This window comes from Pleurodeles waltl, chromosome 6 (genome assembly GCF_031143425.1).
Source record: "Pleurodeles waltl isolate 20211129_DDA chromosome 6, aPleWal1.hap1.20221129, whole genome shotgun sequence".
Lineage (NCBI taxonomy): Eukaryota > Metazoa > Chordata > Amphibia > Caudata > Salamandridae > Pleurodeles > Pleurodeles waltl.
In genome coordinates, this window is record NC_090445.1 from 1,436,952,096 (window position 1) to 1,436,973,755 (window position 21,660).

At 44.6% G+C, this 21,660-nt stretch overlaps 1 protein-coding gene across 1 annotated transcript in view; it reads left to right on the plus strand.

The window, feature by feature from the left end:
- Positions 1 to 21,660, plus strand: part of LOC138300929 (sperm flagellar protein 1-like) — a 109,053-nt gene that overhangs the window by 44,290 nt on the left and 43,103 nt on the right. The window contains exons 5-6 of the mRNA XM_069240831.1: positions 8,960 to 9,044; positions 16,365 to 16,461. Of these exons, the coding sequence (XP_069096932.1) occupies positions 8,960 to 9,044; positions 16,365 to 16,461 (182 nt within the window). The remainder of the gene's footprint in view (positions 1 to 8,959; positions 9,045 to 16,364; positions 16,462 to 21,660) is intronic.

The following is a 21,660-nucleotide window of genomic DNA, read 5'->3' on the forward strand; positions in this document are numbered from 1 at the left end:
GAATTTCTCGAAAAGACAGTGGCTGCAACCAAAAGCTAAAATTAAATTTCCACTAAAGACATGGGGAGAGCATGTAGTAGCTCCCCCGGACCTCTGCCTGCTCCCCCTATGCCGACAACCCTTGTACACACAGTGGGAGCGCTTGCTCAGACACAGGTTCCACTTTGTAAATGAACACCAGCCCCTTTGGGAGTTTGTATCCAATCAATGGTTTGCGACCCAAATTGCGGTTACAATCATTGATTCATTGCATTGCAAATTGGAAGGAGATTAAGGACATCCGTCCCACTGTCTGCCTACTTTTGAATTACAATGCATCGCAAATTGCTCATTGAGTCTGAGAAAGAAGTACAACTTTTACCGTAGACTGCCATTTTTTACCGTTTTACAGCTGGTGATCCTACAGGTTTCGAATTTGCAGGCTCTGTAACCACAAAAAGGCTTCCTACAGAGGGGCCATAATTCAAAAATATTTTAGTCAGGGTATTAAAGTACTGGCACATGCACACTGAACACACTCGTCTTGCATCTCAAAAACAGCTGGACAAAATGTGGAAAGCAGCTAATGATGGTAAGGCGCTGAGCCATTATAGTTTGATTGAAAAATTGTGTTATTTGGCAAAGTGATGTTTTTTGTACCCTTTGACCAGTTCGCATTAAATGTGGCAAGTCCAACGTTCACTTTTGAATGCTGTTTATCCCTGTTTTTTGACAATTACTCAAGGGTGCACAAAAGTTATTAAGGGTGCCCTACCTATTGACGTGTCAACCTTAATATACAGAGGGATAATAAATAAATAGTTATTTATAGGTTGACCAAAATTTTCTTTGAATGCTGCTTCATTTGGCCACGCCTCTGTAATTATTTAGCGTGTTTTACTTTACATAAGTAGGTCATGCCATGGTGGCTTCAGTCGTAGTCTGTATTCTCAGGGTTCCAGCTCTGGCATACTGCGCATTGTGTGTTCTTCGCTGCTGGAAAATCTTGAGTCTCGCTGTTAATATTTGTGGTTGGACCGCCCAGTCGACAAAAGCTAAGTCTGGCCTTTTTTAAGTGGTAGGTACCAATAATAGCACTTCCTAGAACACATTTGCAGATTCATAGCACTGGTTTTGCTAAACTGTGTGACTCATTCCATGTCTGTTGAAGAATAGAGGGCTGATGCAAAAACAACAAGGTGATGCCACAGGCACTCGCTCAGGCCGCGTCCTAGGCCATCGTTTTTTTGCCCATCAGGCTTCCTTATTTTGGATTCAACCACATGCAAATCAGTCTTGACCCTGCTGCTTATGAGAACAGTCCATCCCAAACTACAAGGCCAGGTCCTCCATGAACCGGGACACAAGCAACCTAGGACCTGTTTCGCTGAGCCACATTGCCTGCTGTCCAAACTCATTTTCTGCAATATGCACACATCTGTAGCAGTGCATAAAACGGCAGATCTGTCATCCTATTGGTCCGCTGCTCCAGGCCTGCTTTCTTTCCGATGTAAGGTTGTTACACCGTAACTAATACAAGAGTTGATAGGACCTCCCTTATCTATAGCTTCTTCATCGAAGGTGCCTCGGGCTTTTAGCCTCAAAGGCGGAAGCAATTATGCAAAAATAAACACCTACAGTTCTCAAGAACATTGAAATACTTCATAGGCCCTATTTCGAAGTGGCATGGGAAAGATGGAGGTATTTATCACACCCCATAAATATCGACTCTGCAGGATGCAGTATTTAATTAGTATGATAAACACTGAATTGTGTGTGTATATCATAATTTACCAGGTGCAAATTAATGGAATTAGGTGATTCTGCAGCAGCAGCATTTTTCCACATAATTATGGATTTTCCACATAAACCATCGTCTGCTGAATAATGTGCAGATTTTAACAAAGCTCTTATGGGTCAAAGTTACTAAAAACAAGGTGACACCTGTCCTGCGCATTGGAAAGCCCTTTGTAAAGCTTAATTAATCATCTTTCAATCTCTTGTTGCTCTATTTACCTATTGTACTAGTACTAATAAGATGAAAACTTTGCCCAGATAGCGTTACAGGGTTTAAAACGACAAAAAATGAAGTAATGCTACACAAAATGTGCCACATTACACCACACATCTTGCCTTTTCTTGCCCTGATTAAGGCGCCTGTTGTTTACTGCAGTACTCGAAATTCTGATCGCTGGTACCTCCACCAACAAGAGTTTCCGGTGGTATCAGAATTTACTGACCATCTTGTAACAGGGACCATAGATTGAAGTAACATTCTCAGGTAAAAGCTACCCCTCCGACCTCCTGCCCGAGTCCGTAACAACAGAAGTACAGTCGCACCAGCAAAGTCCATTGACAATCTATTCAATTCAATCACACGTGAGCAGTGCTTAATTTGTGCTTGTTGTTTCCGGTGCTGAGCACCGGCACTTATTTCTGAGGGCCAGAGCTTAGTTTTCTGTCTCAAGCATTTACTGCGAGCAAAAGACACGAAAGACGGAGGAAGAGAAAAACGAAAAAGCGTCAGAAAGGGGAAAAGCAGGAAGCTACAAGAGTGAGCTGAAGGGGCAGGGAGTGGTTATAAATGGACTGAAGAGGCCCGAGGTGGCTTCAGTATTACCCTGCCTAAGTATTATGTGCTTGCACTTTTAATTGCAGCAGCCGCGTGTTTAAGAGGAGAGGTTTGCGCACGGCACCTTTTTATTTACAAATTAAGCACTGCACCTGAGACTTCGCCCATGATCCTCTCCCAATGCACCATGCTGGTCGGCAGGTCAAGCAGTAAAGGCCTGCTGTCCTGAAATAAAAATAGTTGTCTCTCCGGCACGTTTTCTTCCACGTTTCATTCACTTAACTTGGGCGGTGTGCTTTGCATGTAACATGCACTCTTGTTTGAAAAACACCGATTTTATACCTCAGCCCCAGGTTTTTCTCACATTCAGCATTTCACTGCCTGTGTTCTAACACTTTCTCTATTTCCCTAAGCACAACCTCACCATTGTGATCAGTCGCTGCCATACATGTACAAAACAAGCTCCATACACCTAGGCCCAGAGACATAACCATAATAAGAGCCCATCACTTGTTCTCTCACACATCATTCTATTACCCATATAGGCCACACGAGAGACACAAACTCTTCCTTCCAGAGTACTCCCACGGAGTAGTGTGCTACCTGTTCACAAATGCGTTTCGGTGACTCATCGGTGCTGTAAAAATGCAACTACAATGGAACGCAATGCAGTGGTCTCCGACAAAACAAGTGCTTTTGTCTAAAGTAATTCCATGTTTCAGCCCTGCCAAGTACCACGCATCAGCTGTTAGACTAACGCATTTTAATGTGGTGGTCTGCATCACCACATTAAAATGCATTAATCACGCATTTTGCAGCACCTCTATCACCTGCGCACTGTGAGGGTGGAGCTGCAAGCGCGTAGAGTGACCGCGACCGTCGGAGCAGAGTTGGCTGCATTTACAGTAGCGCTGCATCCAAGTGCCCAACAAGGGCTCCGGCTGGGGGCAGCTTGGACGGGTCTGCACAGCCGGGTCCTGCGCAGGGCAGCTATGAGAGAAGCATGGTTGTGAGGAGTCTCCCCCGAGCCGTGGCCTGCAGAGTAGTAACTCTGTCAGTGCATGTGTCGTGCTAAACACCTGAAGATGCATGACAGTACTTGAAATGGAAAAATAAAAGTGCAGGTGCTCTGTACCAGTGTACCTGCTTGTTTCTGAGAAGTGCCGGTACTCTCCAATTAAAAGTATTAAGGGACATTTATATTCTGCTTGCTCTGTTTTAGCGTCATTTATTTTGACGCTAAAACGGCGCTGCTCTAATTTTCTATTTTCTATTTTGATGCTAGACCCGTCTAGCGTAAAAATATTAGAGTTAGCTCCAATATTTTGATGCTATCCGGGCCTAGTGTCAAAATATATATATGGAGTTAGGGCAGCGGCGTTTTAGCGTCAAAATAAATTACGCTAAAACGGCATAAGCAGGGTATAAGTATGGCCCTAAGTTTTTCTTGAGAAGTGCAGGTACAAAATAAAAAAGTGCCAGTAGTCAGTACCGGCACATTTAAAACACTGATGCTATTTATCTCACCCACGCTCTCCCAATGCCAATTAAGGAGAAAATGTGGCATTTAAGGGTCAATCTGGGATGTTACTTGTTGTGTTTCTTGCACAGCAGACTCTGTTCTCAATTCCTGCAGTTGTTTTTGATGGCGGTTGAGCAAACCAAACTCTGAGGTCCCTAGACTGGAACTGGATGGTAAATGCCCATGTGTGCCGCGCATGCTGCCGACTCCTCACCAGGCGTCATAGTATCGGAGTGAAGAGCAGCTCACAGAACACATGGGACAACCCCATTGGCTGAACTTGGAGTATGCTACCATGAAAAATGTAACGCGCACCAAAAAATTAAAGACAAACTGGAACAGTAGTTACCTTGTTTTCCCTACTGCTGTAGAAGCCCCTGACCTGCTAAGCAGCCTGTGAGACAATTTCCATTTCCTGTTATGACCTTTATGCCACATGACTTTCAATCGGTGGGCGCATTAGGCTATATTTTATCTCACCATAAACTGACCTACTCTGCATTGTGGAAAATCACCCACACTTGAGAACTTATTTTTTATATGCTGCAGCTTTTAAGATCTTCTTATGAGTTTTTCATTGCTCAAATAGATGTAATTTCTGGTATTTTATGTTTCCCTCCTCTTCATTGCTGGATTTTGCTCACAAGAAAGTCACTCATAGTCATTGAAATGTCACTCATAATTACACTGAAATGATGAAAGTGTCACACATAGCAATCTGAAACTTTGGCAGCTATGATGTTTCTGAATTGTGTCTAACACTGCTGCCTTCACACTTATGAATTTAGCGGCTTCTAGTCTACAAAACATTGAGCAACCTGACTATTCATTGCTTTGTCTCTGTCTAAACCATCTATTCATTGCTTTATCTCTGTCTAAACCATCTAGCCTTTAATGACGCCTGGCAGGCAATGTGAGACACTTGGACTTCTGGGCATGACTGTGTTCCCAGAGCCTTGTGGGGGCACCCCTGAACAAACTTGCTTGGATTTTCAAGCTCCTAGAAGAGAGTCATTCATAGTGTACACTGTACATTTGTATCTCTCTGTTTTTGTATTTTATCTCTCCCTCTATTTATCCCTACTCTTTTCTTGCAATGCCTTTGCCCCTCTACTTTTTGCTTGCGCCCCTTGTTACACTCTTTCTTTCACCTTTTCTCACATTCACTTCTTATCTATCTCCAACACCTTATCTCTTTACTAATTTTACCTTCATTCTATTTTCCGCACTCTCTCTTGCTTTCTTGCTGTCTGCCTTGCCATCCACTTCTGCCTAAAGGGGCCTCAATGTTTTGTGATGCATGGTCTGGTATAGTTCATATGAAGTAGGGTCATGCTCCCTGCTGAAACACTCTGTGAAGAATGAAGAACATAATGTGGAACAGAAGTGCTTAGGCCTGTGGTAGTTTTTTCTGCAAAGCTAATGGCGCCTTCTCTATGGTTTACACAACCCTGGAACCAAGCCCATCTGAAAAGATCCACCACGTTATTCGTGTGCTAGCCACCTCAGCTCTTCCCAGAAAGCCATGCATGTCAACAATCGGAAAGAAACTCTCCTGCTGACTAAAAGAACTGATGAGTATAAACAGTAGCCTGTGCCACTGGAGTCTCTTACAGCTTCCTGCAAATATTGGCCTGTTCCTTCTGACCACCCTTACTTGTCCTCTCATCCTACTCCAGAGAGTCTCATTGTACAGACTTTGATTGCAAGGCTTAAGCAGAATGTGATTCTGTCTAATCCAATGGACAGAAAGTCCAGGAAGCTTGACATTTGGGCAAAAGAGATGTTAGCATCTGGTTGTCTGGTCCCCAGATCATCCAGTGCTGTCTCTTAGACAGATAGCATGAAAACGCATTGGAATCTTTGGAGAGATTTCAGCAGATTCTAGAATTAGGCCATTGTGAGGGTCCTAGGACTTTTTTCTCCCTAGAGAAGCCTCATAAACAATACTGGAATTTTATACGTTATGCCCATTAGTCTAGGTGTCAACAACCTGAGCACCAATCAGGCCATAGCCCGTGTGCAGGATTGTTTTCGGGGTTTTCCATAAGCCAATAGAGGGCTGCTGTAGACTATGCCGAATGTTGAGCAGCAGGAGGGCCTGCACCTCCGGGTGCTGCTGCGTGGGACGCAAGCAGTCCAATTTCCTTGAACTGAGCAGGACTCACAGGTGCGCGCTGATGGCTCCCGCGGAACTTTTCCCCACTGCAAGTGCGGGTAAGACATTAATTGGGCCAGGTGGGCCACTGGGAACTGGCTGCTAATGGTGCTGCTGCACCTTAGAACTTTTGCCTAAAAATCTGAAGATTAGAAAGGGGAACTCTTGAGTATGGCCTAATAGTGACTATTCCCTGGATGCGGCCACCAGTGAATGAGGAATAACACTGCACATCTTGCACAAATGAGGGTGGAACAGGGATTTACCTGAAAACTACTAGACCCCCGACCTCAAGGGGATTGTGTTATTGCTTGTAAATGGCATATTGCTTTGCCTGTTAAGAGTTAGAAATAAACTACAGCTTTTTCTTATAAAAGCAAGTATTTGGCTAGACACTGATGTATTGTTCGTACTGTTTGCACTGACCTGTATCTATGTCTCCCCCGAGGGAGTCTTGACTGCTCCATCCCAACCATCACTGAGAGCCAAGTACAGAAGGGGTACATGGCACTGTTGAGAAGGATCCTTAGTAAGTTGGGCCACGGGCATCAGGAGTAAAGGGCCTCAACCACCACATTGTACTCAGTAACCCCTATATTCTACGGGTCCCTGTGAAAGGGGTTCTGACACACCTCTAAGGGGTTGTGTGGTATAATTTCTTCCAATATGGCAGGAGACTACGTCTGACCAATGGATTTTGCAGATTATCTGACAGAGTTACAATCTGACATTTCTGAAAAAACCCCATACCACTTAACCCCTCCCATCTCCCTCTCTACACAAACATCTCAATAGAGAGTTCTGTTCTGTTAGAGAAAGTCGCCATTAAAGACATTTCCCTGTCTCAGAGGGACCAAATGTCTCTATTTTCGTTATTTTTCTATTCTGAAGAAAGAGGAGGATTTGTATCTCATTTTGAACTTTCACTTTCTAAATAGGTTAATGCGGAAAGAAATGTTCCAGATATTATGCCAAGTTCTTCTAGCTTTTCAAGACCAGTAGTGGATGATGTCCCTGGATCTTCACTGCACCTATTTCCACATTACTCTGATAAACCTGCAGGAAGTATTTGAAAATCAAAGTGAGGGATCATCATTTCCAGTTCAAGGTGTTACCTTCTTATTAATTCTTCTGATTCGAGAGTATTTACAAAGGTAATGCCTAGTGCAACAGCCCATTTCAAAGGGGTTCCGGTAGCAGGTTTGTATATAAATTGACAACTGGCCAAGTAAAGTAAATTTCTCATGTTTAGTGACCGAGAGTTTGTCAACTAGAAAAACTCTTTTACCAGAGGTAGGTCTCCCTGTGAACTGGAAAAAAGTAATTCTTGAGTAGTTCTTGATTTGCTACATTGAGGTGAAACTAAACATGTCTTATGCAAGCAGTTCCACCAATGAGGAGGGAATCCAGAATTCAAAACATGATGGTTTTTCAGGAGGATTCTGTTGAACTGACAAGGACCGCTTTCTTTCTTTTGGGCCTTATAGCTTCATGCATCTTCCTTGTAACTCAGGCACATTTGAGAATGTGTTGCCTTCAGTGGAATGTGCGTCTTCTTTGGAATTAGTTCTATGGGCACTTGAAGGACAAGGTCTTTCTGAGCCCTTGGTTGAAGAATGTGAATCATCTTGTGATAGGGGAGTGCTTTTATCCTTCATGGACAGAGGGCGACATCATGACTGATGCCTCTCTCATTTACAATGTCTGTCTTTTAGTGATCTCTGACCTTTGCGAGCAGGATCTTAATATAAGTCTTTTGAATCTCAGACTAACTAAGTTGGACATAAAGATGTATTTATTTATTTACATAAAATGTTTATAAAGTGCATATTATTACCAATACTGGCATCATGGCGCTAAGCTAATTGGAGATTCAGACTGCGAGACTGAGAGTATAAAACTGCAGATAACAAGTAATTGAAAGCTGACTATGATACCTACTTTGGAAAAAGCCAAGTTTCTAAAGCCAGGTCTGAGCTGCCTTGACTGTAGAGGCACAACCGCCTTGTCTGACCTTGCAGAACTTGTTTACAGTGAGCAGGTTGGGAGTGCTTGAACGGAAGCGTCTTTTAGGTGCATAGCTTTTTAATTTATGCTGTAATAGAAAAAGCCCATGTCCTTGTAGAGCATTAAAGACAATGCACATAGCTTTAAAGACAATCCTCCTGTCCATTGAGAGCCAATGAAGGTCTAGCAAGTCTTTAAAGGCGAGGACCTGTGAGGTCCCTTCACTTCAAGCTTAGTCGCTGAAATCTGAACTCTGCGCAGCTTACAAATCAAAGAGTCTGGGGCGCCAAGAAGGGCATTACAATAGCCAAGCCAGCTCATAGTAATAATACTACACATAATAGTAGAGCGGGCTTCATTAGCGTTAAGCAACTGACTACTGACCAAGATTCAAACCAGCAAATTTCAATGAAAACAGAGGCCCCTTGGACACTGCATAGTAAACAGTACCCAAAAAACCCACCCATCAAATAAGGTACAAAAAGATAAATCTGAAAATGGATGTAGGAAAACTTGCTTTTTGGATGTGTGTGGAGTTATACCAGTGGAGGTCAGAGGTAGTAACGAAAATTCCAGAAAGGGCGGGAGTTCATTATAGTAAGTTGATGAATGGGCAAAACATGACTGTGTCTAAAATAACCACAGACCACATGATATTATGATACACCCTGTCTGCCTTTAGACACCGCCTCACACATCGCCCTGTTTCTCTGTCTTACAGAATCTGCATATATGAATGCACCTTCATATGGAAAGAAACCCGCAGAGCAAAACCCCATGCAGTGGGGGTACAGCAGCCTTGGAAGGTAACATAGTTCTATTTAATGTATCTTGTTGCACAAACCTATATCTGACTGACACTTCTAACAAAGGTGCCCACAAGACAACTCACCCCTTTGTGTAAACGGTTTTCAAAACCACTGAGCTGCTCATCAGCCACAGCATTATAACATTCCTCTGTCATTCTGTATTACTTAGGGTATCTGCTTGTATTTGTTATCCCAACAGCTTCCAACATATGAGTTCTACTCATTTTAACTTTCATGATCATCTACCCTGTGTAGTGTACTACATCAGAGAGCAATATAGATGCTGCACCCTGAGACGGTGAGAAGATAACTTTGGTTTTACAGTTGTACTTTACTCTTTCTTAAACCTATTTAGGATAGTGTAAATGTCCTTTTTGTGAATCACTGTGACACTATGTTTGTGCTTCACTATTGTTTAAGTTCTAGTTTTACTTGTAAAAATCATATACTACTATGGTCTGTCCCCTGTATATTTCGTTGAAGACTTCTATAAATAAACAGGCAAAATAATTTTGAATTGGTCTGTCTGCTTTACCCTAGTTACCGTTTCTTTCTGTGTATCTGTGCAATAACTAACCCATATATTCACCTAAAACGTTTATGTGCACAACTATTGCTGCACTAATCTCAAATTCAGTATTCTGGATAGTTCGCGTATAGGAAGGAATATATCCTTGAGAATATAACGTACACTCAAGGCCTTCATGTGTGGAATAGTCCATATACCCACCAAAATGTGCATTTTTGCTTAAATTAAGTCGCCTCCTGTTTTTAAAATGTCTGAAATCAGGGTTATCTCATCTATAGGTAAATAATGAACAAAGCACTTGGGTGTGGTTCAAGCATTTTCCCATTGTAACTATATACAGAGACAGCACCCTGAAAAAACTAATCAGGTTCTGTGGATCAGTTTCTGAATGTCGTTGGGGCGGTGGGGGGGTGGGGTGACTGGTCCTTACGTAGGGACGCGGATACCGGTAATATCCCCCTCTAGAAAACCCTGGGCTGCTCTGGGCTTAGTGGAGACCGAAACAATCGGTACATTTTACCAAGAAGATTAAGTACTCATCTCACTTCTTTGGTAAATACAATTTAGAGTAATTAAATTATCACACTTGTAAACCTGCTGCTGTGGTAGCATCTAGCGAAGGATGAAATCACAGATAAACAGCTATACAGTGTAGGTTGTTGCCTTCTAGTAGAGTTCTTAAGGAGAGTGGGACATATGAGCAAAAGAAAACACATAAACATGATTATGCCAGTTCTTTAGTTGTAAGGATGCTTTGGAAAACAGCATTAACAACGCGGTCAATGCAACGATATGCATTGACCACGCTGCCGTCACCATGCATATGCGTTAACTACGCATGCGTTTACCATGCAATGCGTGGTAAGGGTAGAGAGAGCAGTCGGGCGGAAGGAAGGAAGCAAGCAGGAAGGAGCAGCGACCAGAGGAGAGAGGTAAGTGGGTTGGGCAGGGAGGGTTGTGGTAGTTTTTAGGATAGGGTGGGGGATCAGAGTAGGTTTAAGGGCAGGGTAGGTTTAAGATTCAGTGTGGGGCGGGGATGGGGTAGTTTTTAGGACAGGGTGGGGTAAGTTTTAGGACAGGGTAGGTTTTAGGGTTTAGGATGAAGGCTGCGGTCGGGGTAGTTTTTAGAACAGAGTGGGGTAGGTTTTAGGACAGGGTAGGGTAGGGTTTAGGGTGGGGCAGGGGCTTTGGGTGGTTTTTAGGACGATGTAGAGAGTGTGAGGAAAGCCACTCGGGCTCTCCTCTCTAATGTTACGTGCTCTGCGTGTCCAGGAGGGGTGCGGAGCACAAGTATAAATAAAGCAGGAACTGCGATGACGCAGTTCCTCGTGTGTTACCGAGCAAAGCGCTGTGTCCCGTCTCATCATTTGAACAATTACAGGCTTATCTACATTGGCGACGAGTAGGGATCTAAGTTTTGTCTGTTACTGTTCCCCTTGGTCCACGCGTCTGCGGCCAGCCGACGTTGAAAAAAAAAACAATCCAGTGAAGAAAAAAAACCACAAAAAAAAACCGCTCTCTGGCGTGCACTCACCGCGTGTGCAGCACGGCGTCGGTGAGAAGGCGTGTCCCCGAGAAGAGGAGCAGCGCGATCGAGGCTCCGGGCTCGAGAGGCCCTTTGGTTTGGAGGAGCGCGCGATCCCCTGCCAGGACAAGATGTACAGGTCAGCCACGCCCCGCCACGCCCCCAGAGGAATTGGCCCGAGGAGCGGAGCGCTCTCACCGGGAGGCGTTCTGTTGCCAGGAAACAGCAACAGTGTAACGCCGTGAAGAAAAGGAAGCGGAGTGAAGGAGCGTGTCCCTTCACAGAAAGATTTGTGGATCGTGTGTGCCTGGGGCTCCAGTGGAGAGCCAGAAAAAAAAAGGGAATAGCACTAAAAAAAAAAAAAAAAAAAAGGAAAGGAAAGGAGGTTCATAACACAGTGTAAAAGGAGCAAAGCTCTAGCACAAGGAAAAAATAAATAAATACATTTAATAAAAGAAAAGAAAAGGTGACATATATATATATTTATAAGCACCAACACTGTTAAAAGGGGTGCATCAAGAGAACAAATAAGCATAGAAAAAAAAACTTTCATCTTTGACACTAGTGCGCAAACATGAGTGCTCCTCAGCAAGAAAATGTAAACGTGCCACCACCACAGCAACCTGGTAATCCCCTGCTCCCCGTGCAGGTAAATAATAGTGTTCATTCTTCAGTCACATCGTTACATCCTTTCAGACAACTAATTGATCCGGCTACTGCTGCGCCAAGATGGCGCCTATGGATAAATAGGTTAGACAACTACTTTTGTGCTACAAGAGAAACAGATGGAGCAGTACGGAGGTCTTTAATGTTGTTGATGGGCGGGGATGAACTACAAGAGCTGTTTGATTCCCTCCCAGACACAGGGGATAAATCTGACTTTGATGCGGCTGTTACCGCTTTGAATAGACATTTTGATCCTCAACTCAACTCAGACTATGAACGTTTCAAACTTAGACAAGCACAGCAAACGGAACTTGAGTCGATGGACATGTTTTACGCCAGGTTAAGGAAGTTAGCGAGCTCGTGCACAGGACTCAACCAGCAAGAAGAAATCCGGGCCCAGATTATTCAGGGTTGTAGATCTAACGCTTTGAGAAAGCTTATTCTCCGACAGCAAGGAATGTCCCTTGACGAAATTCTAATCCTTGCACGATCTCATGAACTGTCTGCGGTGCGGGCAGATGCAATGGCGGCTGTGAGAGGTCAATCGTTGGCTGCAGCGTCATCTACCCGTTCAGTCCAAGTGAAAGAGGAGCAAGTAGATGTTGTTCAGTCGCGCCCTGCAATGCTGCGCAGGCCAAATCTTGCCAGACCTGGTGAACGTGTCTGCGGGAGCTGTGGCTATGAACATAGAGGTAACATGGGGTGTCCGGCGAAAGGTCAGTCCTGTAACCGTTGTGGCAAAGCAAATCATTTTGCAAAAGTGTGCCGGTCAAGGAAGAATAAGCCTGGGGATCAAAAAGGAAAGGATGCAAATGTCCGATGTGTGTCCAAGAGTGCTGAGGAGGCAAGAGACCAGATAATATCAAATAGCCCCATTTTTGATCTCATTCACGGGTGGGAGGCAACAAAAGAAGAGACCACCTCCCATAAGTGAGGTACAAGACAATGGCACGTTGACATCAGTACTCATTGACACCGGAGCTTCAGTCAACGTCATGGATGAGACCCTTTATCAGCAGTTAACACCCATGCCACCACTTATCCCGACTGCAACACGGATATACAATTACGGTGGACGAGAGCCTCTGCCTCTAAAAGGAACTGTGGAAGTGTCAGTGACCAGTGGTGATCGGTCAACAAATACAAAATTCTATGTGGTAGAAGGAAATAGAGGCAGTTTGTTGGGGTGTCATACCGCTGAAGACTTGGAGCTGGTATTCTTTGCTCGTCAGATATATGACTCTCAGGGAGAACGTCTCCTTAGTGAATTTCCGCAACTGTTTGAGGGATTAGGGCGGTTAAAAGGAAAACGGGTCAAGCTTCACATAGACCCGAACATTGTCCCTGTGGCGCTGAGGCATCGTCGGGTGCCTTTCCACTTACGGCCTGCTGTAGAAAAGGAGTTACAACTGCTAGAAGATCTAGGGGTCATTGAAAAGGTGGATGGGCCTACGCCCTGGGTTTCACCGCTGGTGATAGCGCCGAAACCTAAGCAACCTGGAGCTATTCGTCTCTGCGTGGACATGCGCTTGCCCAACAAAGCCATTCGGAGGGAGAGACATATCACGCCCACTATGGATGACATCATTGCGGATCTGAATGGGGCACAGTGGTTCTCAAAACTCGATCTGAATGCTGGATATCATCAGCTAGAGTTAGATCCGGAAAGCAGGAACATCACCACTTTCTCGACGCACGTGGGGCTAAGGAGATATAAGAGGCTGAGTTTTGGGGTGTCATCAGCTGCTGAGGTGTTCCAAAATGCTATCCGAGAGACTTTATCTGGACCACCGGGAGTAATCAACTTGAGTGATGACATCCTGATACATTCGAGGACAAGGGAAGAACATCATCGGCATCTCAGAGCGACGTTAAAAAGACTAGTGGAAGCTGGACTGACTCTTCACAAAAAGAAGTGTGCATTTTATCAAACGTCAGTAGAATTTTTTGGTTATATCTTTTCAAAGGATCGGTTGCAGGTGGATCCTCGTAAAGCGGAAGCGATTCGTCAAGCCCCAATTCCTCAAAATCCCACGGAAGTTCGTAGCTTTTTGGGGATGGGCACGTACTGTGGAAGATTCATACCACAGCTTGCCACTATGTCAGAGCCTCTTCGACAACTCACTAAAGGACAACGCCAGTGGGAATGGACTCCTGACGCTCATAATGCGTTCGAGGACATTAAGGCAGTGCTTCTGGATAGGTCAACTATGGCTTATTTTCATCCGGGGAGACGGACAGAAGTGGTGGTGGACGCGAGCCCTGTCAGGCTTGGGGCTGTCCTCCTTCAGGAGAAAGGACATCAAGAGTGGATTCCTGTTGCCTATGCCAGTCGAGCTTTATCGGCGGTCGAAACACGATATGCGCAGATTGAGCGTGAAGCTCTCGCGATTCGGTGGGCCTGCCGGCATTTTCATCTGTATCTGTATGGGCATGAGTTTCAAGTAGTAACTGATCACAAGCCTTTAGTCTCTTTGTTTGCGGGCAGCCCACGTCTCGCCCCTCCGAGGATTGAACGATGGACAGTTCTACTTCAGCCTTATCGGTTTACAGTAGTTTATCGACCTGGTGCAAATAATCCGGCAGATTATCTGTCTCGTCATCCGTCACCTCAGATGCTGGATTCTCACCAAGAACAAGACGAAGAGAGCACTGAGGTGTTTGTCAGCATGGTCGTGCAGTCGGCATGTCCCAAAGCCATTCTCATAACTGACATTGTGAACGCCACTAAGGATGATGCTGTACTGAGTCAGGTAAAGGAGGCTTATCTACAGACAGGACAGTGTAGGTTATAGGGTTTAGGGCAGGGGCGCGTAGTTTTTAGGACAGGGCGGGGTAGATTTTAGGACAGGGTAGGTTTTAGGGTTTAGGGCGGGGGCCAGGGTAGTTTTTAGGACAGCGCGGGGTAGGTTTTAGGGTGAAGGCGGGGTCAGGATATTTTTTAGGACTGGGTGGGGTAGGTTTTAGGGTTTAGGGAGGGGGATCAGGGTAGTTTTTAGGACAGGGTGGGGTAGGTTTTAGGATTCAGGGTGGGGCAGGGTGACAGGGTAGTTTTTAGGACTGGGTGGGTTAGGTTTTAGGACAGGGTAGGCTTTAGGGTTTAGAGCGGGGTCGGGTAGTTTTTAGGACAGAGTGGGGTAGGTTTTAGGGTATAAGGTGGGGTGGGGGATCGGGGTAGTTTTTAGGACACAGTGGGGTAGGTTTTAGGATTCAGGGTGGGGCAGGGTGATGGGGTCGTTTTTAGGACAGGGTGGGTTAGGTTTTAGGACAGGGTAGGTTTTTGGGTTTAGAGCAGGGTCGGGTAGTTTTTAGGACAGAGTGGGGTAGGTTTTAGGACAGGGCAGGGTAGGTTTTAGGGTTCAGGGTGGGGTGGGGACACGGTAGTTTTTAGGACAGGACAGTGTAGGTTTTAGGGTTTAGGGCACAGGGTTGGGTAGTTTTTAGGACAGGGCGGGGTAGGTTTTAGGACAGGGTAGGTTTTAGGGTTTAGAGCGGTGTCGGGTAGTCTTTAGGACAGAGTGGGGTAGTTTTTAGGACAGGGCAGGGTAAGTTTTAGGGTGGGGGATCGGGGTTGTTTTTAGGACAGATGGGGTCATTTTTCGGCCAGGGGAGGTCTTAGAGTTTAGGGAAGGGTGGGGGGTCGGGTAGTTTTTAGGAAAGTTTGGGACAGGTTTCAGGATAGGGCAAGGTAGGCCAGGAGGTTAGGCCTCTGGGCAGGGGCTGGAAGAGGAAGTTTTAAGGGCTTGGGCAGGTGGGGTATGATGTCAGGTTTAGGGGGCAGGGCGGGGGAGAATTTACCATGCATGTTACTTTACTAAACATGCTTTTACAACTAAATTAGTTGTAAAAGCATGCGTGGGAAAGGCATTTGTGGTAAAGACGCGGTCGTTGTAAAGGCATGCACTGTAAACATATTCGTTGTTCCATCATACATCCGGATGCTTTATCTGTTGCTTTTGCACCCATGGGGATGATGTCCTCCTTCTATAGTCTGCAGTTAAAAACATATTTCTTCTGGGGGTTGATTCTCTCTATTATGAAACGTGATGGGCTCGAATTTTGAGCAGTGGCCTATCAAAATCCTGTAATTGGTTTAGAAGGTTTAAGATTAATCAAATGTATGTTATAATGTGCAAAACTGATGATTTGAAAGCACAACACTACCTAACTTGGGTTACTAAATTAAAATAGCATCAGACTAATGGAAGGTTTTAAAAACCTTGCTCTGTAACAATCTGAATTCCAGCTAGGCAGAATACCTTTTTGCCATGTGCCATGTGATTGCAGGCAGACTCTGCCTCTGCAACACCTAGAATCACCTCCTTTGGCTGAGGTGCTGGACTAAATGAAGTTGAATCCAACTTGTCCACCCCAAGGCATAAGATCTTGTCTTACTGGTGCTGTCCTTCCCATCTTTCTCAGGCTAAATATCTATCTTCTCTCTATCAAAATGACCCTATCAACAATACAGACCTTCCTAGTAGCCGATGTGAAGCAATGACACACGATGGACTGACTGACATAGAAATCACATTACTTATGCTGTTTATCTTATGTAAGAGAAAAACATCTAACATTACATCACTTTTCTTTATAGAACAAATCAGAACCTCTTTGCACAGCTTGACCCCCAGGTGCGCCTGCTGTTGGAAGAAAAAGAGCAAGCGGTGATGACGCTACAGGAAACAGTACAGGTGAGTGTCTGGTGAAATGCCATTGTAACTGCTCCTCTGAGAGGGCACAAACTTCATCGGCACAAATGCAGTTGAGCTGTTGTGTCCAACTTCTTTCACCTCCCCCGCAGGGGTTGCTTAGAACAGTGGTTCCCAACCTTTTCACTTCTGTAGACCCCCACTTTATCATCACCTGAACCCATGGACCCCCACTGAATCATTATTGGAATCCAGGGACCACTCCACTGAGTCATTACTAAAAACTGTGGACATAATCTGCTAATATTGTTTTATTTTCTAAGAAGTCGCGGACCCCCTGAGGTGGGTTCGCAGACCCCCAGGGGTCCCCGGACCACAGGTTGGGAACCACTGGCTTAGAACACTACCACATCTCACAATAATCTTGGTATACACAGACCATCACAATACCACATCCTGTGAGAACCTCACAGTGCAGCTGGGGGAGCCATATGACAGCACCACATACAGTGAGGGTGTGGGATCCAAAGAACATCACACCAGTGCAGCCAATAAGAATTTCTAGGTGCAATGGTTGCTCTGACTAACAGCACCTTAGCTTCTTTTGTACGAAATTCCAAACACAAATGGTGTCCATTGTGACTGAACCATTGTAAGCACTTCAGGACCTCACTCTGTGGTCCATGAAACACCAATCTAATGCACCCAACCACAGCCTCATAGTGCACCCAGGGTGTTGTAGCACACCACCGTTATTGCTTTTAATACTTCCTCAACTCATTTAGTTAGAGCTCCAGGACCACAGATTGGGTTCTGCATAACACAGATCCATCTCATCCAAAAAAAGGCTGGAGGATTTCCCTAGTCCTCTTGGTAAGAGCATGATGCTATATCCAATAAGAGTGCCAGGAGCTCAGTTGTTCTATGTCCTGCCTGGCACTGCCCCATCTCACTGTATTGTATTGTACTACAGAACTTATATAGTACTTACTACCCTTATATTAGGCACTGAAGTGCTTGCCTACATCAAAAACAATACACATCATGTAAGGTGTGTAGTTGGAAAGGTTTAGTATTGGTTTGTGATCCTGTCTTGTGTGATGGACACTTAGGCGCAGTTATTGTCTTCTGGGACAAAGCTGTTAGCAGTGTGGTGGATGTAGAGGTCTTGGAGATAGGCCCTTAGATTATGATTTTCAGTAAACTGGCAGCTTTAAGCAGCTCTGAAGTCCTTATGGCATTTTTTATGATCTTGATCTACTTAGCTGGTTACTGCACTGGGTTAATCCAACCTTAAATATTGTTGATCATTTTGGTTCTGAACTGGCATGATTGGAGAGAGAAAAAAAGTGAAGAGATCTCACGGTATGGGCTTTGTTAACTATCATTGCATATCTGAGTGTCATTGTAAGAAGAGGTTGTAGTGTATAGTAATTTTGGACCTGCAGGAGTGGGCTAAATTAAAGTCCTCCACTTGACCTGCAGTATGTTACAGATCTGTTTGTTCTTCGATGTCTGTTTTTTTGCAATGGCTAGTTTATCGACTGGTATGGTACGGGTCTTGGTGAAGCCCCATAGCAGGTGTGTATCATGTGAGTGTAAGATGGGTAATGTAGAGTTGGCTGGCAACTGCTGAGTGTTATTGTATTACTGTTAGTGTGGGTCAGAAATGTTGTATATGGGTTGTGTTAGAAATTGACGTCTCTAGTTAGCAGAGATATGCACCCTGTCCAAGTAGGGACCGCAATCCGAGTCAGGGTAAGTCACAACACAATCCAAATTATCCTGTACTCACCCTCTGGTAGCTTGGCACAGAGCAGGCAGGCTTAACTTAGGAGGTAGGATGTAAAGTATTTGTGAAATAACTCATACAGGAACACAGTGAAAACACCACAAAAATACTCCACACCAGCTTAGAAAAATAGATAATATTTATCTGAATAAAATAAGATCAAAACAACCAAAAATCCAATATGCACCAGTCGAGATATCACTTTTTAAAGGTTTAAATAAGCCTCAATCCTTAAGAATCAGTGGTTATATCCTTGTAGCACACAATATCTGGGATGCGTCAAAAAGAACAATGCTCCAGAGGTGGAGGTGTGGTGAAAAATAAGGCGCTACGGCAAATTTTCTGTCACGTCACAGACAAGGCATTGTTTCTTTCAATGCTGCAAGGTGATGCGTCGATTTCCAGGTGCGAAGCTTTGGTTCCTCACTGAGATACTGGGATATTTTGACGCCCAGGGATGATGCGTTGAAAATCCTTGATGCGCCGGTAGAAGGAGCAGGTGCTGTGTTGATCCAGTAGGTGATGCAGTAATTTTTCCACTGCGAGGCAGGCGCTGCGTCAATTTCGGCAGATGTTGTGCTGATTTTCCAAAGCACAGGGATTTTCTTCTCTGGGGTGAAGTCTTTCTGGCCCTGAGACTTAAGAACAGGAGGTAAGCTCAATACAAGCCTTTGAAGAGCACTTGTGGGGGGAAGACAGAGACCTTCCAGCACAGTCAGAGGCCAGCAGGCAGCAAGGCAGCATGCACAGCAGCAGTCCTTCTCAGCAAAGCAGTCCAGATGAGTCCTTTGGGAAGCCAGGCAGTCTCTCTGACAGAGTCCAGGTGTAGATCCAGAAGTGATTGACTTAGTGGTAGTCAGAGACCCAGTATATATTCACCCAAGAATGCCTTTGAAGTGGGGAAACTTCAGAGAGTAGTTTTGAAGTGCAAAAGTTCCCCTTTCAGCCCAGTCCTGTCTGCGTAGGATCCCTGTGGGAGGTTATCAGTCCTTTGTGTGAGGGCAGGCCACAGGCCTTTGAAGTGTAAGAGAGAGTCCCTTGGCCCTTCCTGCCTAGGGAGACCCATTCAGTATGCAGATGAATTCAGATTTGACTAAGTGTCCTGTGTTTAATGGCTTGTCTGGGTGGACTGCACAAGGGGAGCTGTCAACCAGCACAGACCAGATGTGGATTGGAGATAGGCTGTAAGGCACAGATGGCAGTAAGTGCAGAGAAATGCCCATTTTCTAAAAGTGGCATTTCTAAAATAGTAATATTAAATTGAACTTCACCAGTAAGCAGGATTTTCCAAGCACTATTAGCATTCTGACCATACTAAACATGACATGGCTACTCCTTCCAGATCAGAATCTACCACTTAAATGTATATGAGGGCAGTTCTAATGCTGGTCTATGAGGGGAGAAGGCCTCACAGTAGTGGAAAACGAATTTGTGAGTTTTTCACTACCAGGCCATGTAAACCACATAAGTACATGTCCTGCCTTTTACATACATAGAACCCTGCCCTATGGGCTACCTATGAGCCAACTGTAGGGGTGACATATGTAGAAAAAGGGGAGTTTAAGACTTGGCAAGTAGTTTTAAATGCCAAGTCAAAGTGGCAGTGAAACTGCACACACAGGACATGCAATGGCAGACCTGAGGCATGGTTAAGGGGCTACTTATGTGGAGGCCCACTAGTAGCATTTAATTTACAAGCCCTGGGTACCTCTAGTGCACATTACTAGGGGCTTACAAGTAAATTAAATATGCCAGTTGGGTAGGAACCAGTGTTACCATGTTTAGGGGAGACAGCACATGCACTTTATCACTGGTCAGCAGTGGTAAAGTGTGCAGAGTCCTAAAACCAGCAAAAACAGGGTCATAAAAAAGTAGGGAGTGAGGCAAGCCAAAAATTGGGGATGACCTCCCTAAGGCTGTCAGGTTTAACAAATTGACATAACTATACAATGCCCACTGGAACCTTAGGTCTGCCGTTTTGGTTACCTACATGTAGAAAGCAGTTTGCTGGCTGGGTTGTTCCCTAAATGTGGGTTGTATACTGAAGTTGAATTTGAAGGTGTTTGTCTTTCCGGGTTTTATCCCTGGGATGTGGGATGATGTAGTTATCTTGCAAATACCCATGTTTTCAACTTTCTGAAGTACATATGCTTATGGATGCTTCAAATGTTGGCTGGTAGCAAGCTTCTGTGCATGGCAGCTTTAACCCCTTCGCTGCCAGGCCTTTTCCCCCTCCTGTGCCAGGCCTTTTTTTGCCTATTTGGGGCAGTTCGCGCTTAGGCCCTCATAACTTTTTGTCCACATAAGCTAACCAGGCCAAATTTGCGTCCTTTTTTTCCAACATCCTAGGGATTCTAGAGGTACCCAGACTTTGTGGGTTCCCTTGAAGGAGGCCAAGAAATTGGCCAAAATACAGTGAAAATTTCGTTTTTTAAAAAAAAAAATGGAAAAAGTGGCTGCAGAAGAAGGCTTGTGGATTTCCCCCTGAAAATGGCATCAACAAAGGGTTTGTAGTGCTAAACTCAGCAGCTTCCTAGCTTTCAGGAACAGGCAGACTTGAATCAGAAAACCAACTTTTTTCAACACAATTTTGGCATTTTACTGGGGCATACCCCATTTTTGCAATTTTTTGTGCTTTCAGCCTCCTTCCAGTCAGTGACAGGAATGGGCATGAAACCAATGCTGGATCCCAGAAACCTAACCATTTCTGAAAAGTAGAGAAAATTCTGAATTCAGCAAGGGGTCATTTGTGTAGATCCTACAAGGGTTTCCTACAGAAAATAACAGCTGAAAGAGAAAAATATTGAAATTGAGGTGAAAAAAACATAAATTGTTCTCTACGTTTTACTCTGTAACTTTTCCCTGCAATGTCAGATTATGGAAAGCAATATACCGTTACGTCTGGTGGACTCCTCTGGTTGCGGGGATATATAGGGCTTGTAGGTTCATCAAGAACCCGAGGAACCCAGAGCCAATAAATGAGCTGCACCCTGCAGTGCGTTTTCATTCTATACCGGGTATACAGCAATTCATTTGCTGAAATATAAAGAGTAAAAAATTGCTATCAAGAAAACCTTTGCATTTCCAAAAAGGGCACAAGATAAGGTGCTGAGGAGCAGTGGTTATTTGCACATCTCTGAATTCCGGGGTGACCATACAAGCATGTGAATTATAGGGAATTTCTCAAATAGATGTCTTTTTTACACACTCTCCTATATTTGGAAGGAAAAAATGTAGAGAAAGACAAGAGGCAATAGCACTTGTTTTGCTAATCTATGTTCCCCCAAGTCTACCGATAAAAATGATACCTCACTTGTGTGGGTAGGCCTAGCGCCGGCGACAGGAAACACCCCAAAGCGCAACGTGGACACATCCTAAATTTTGGGGAAAAACTGAGGTGTTTTTTGCGAAGTGCCTACCTGTAGATTTTGGCCTCTAGCACAGCCGGC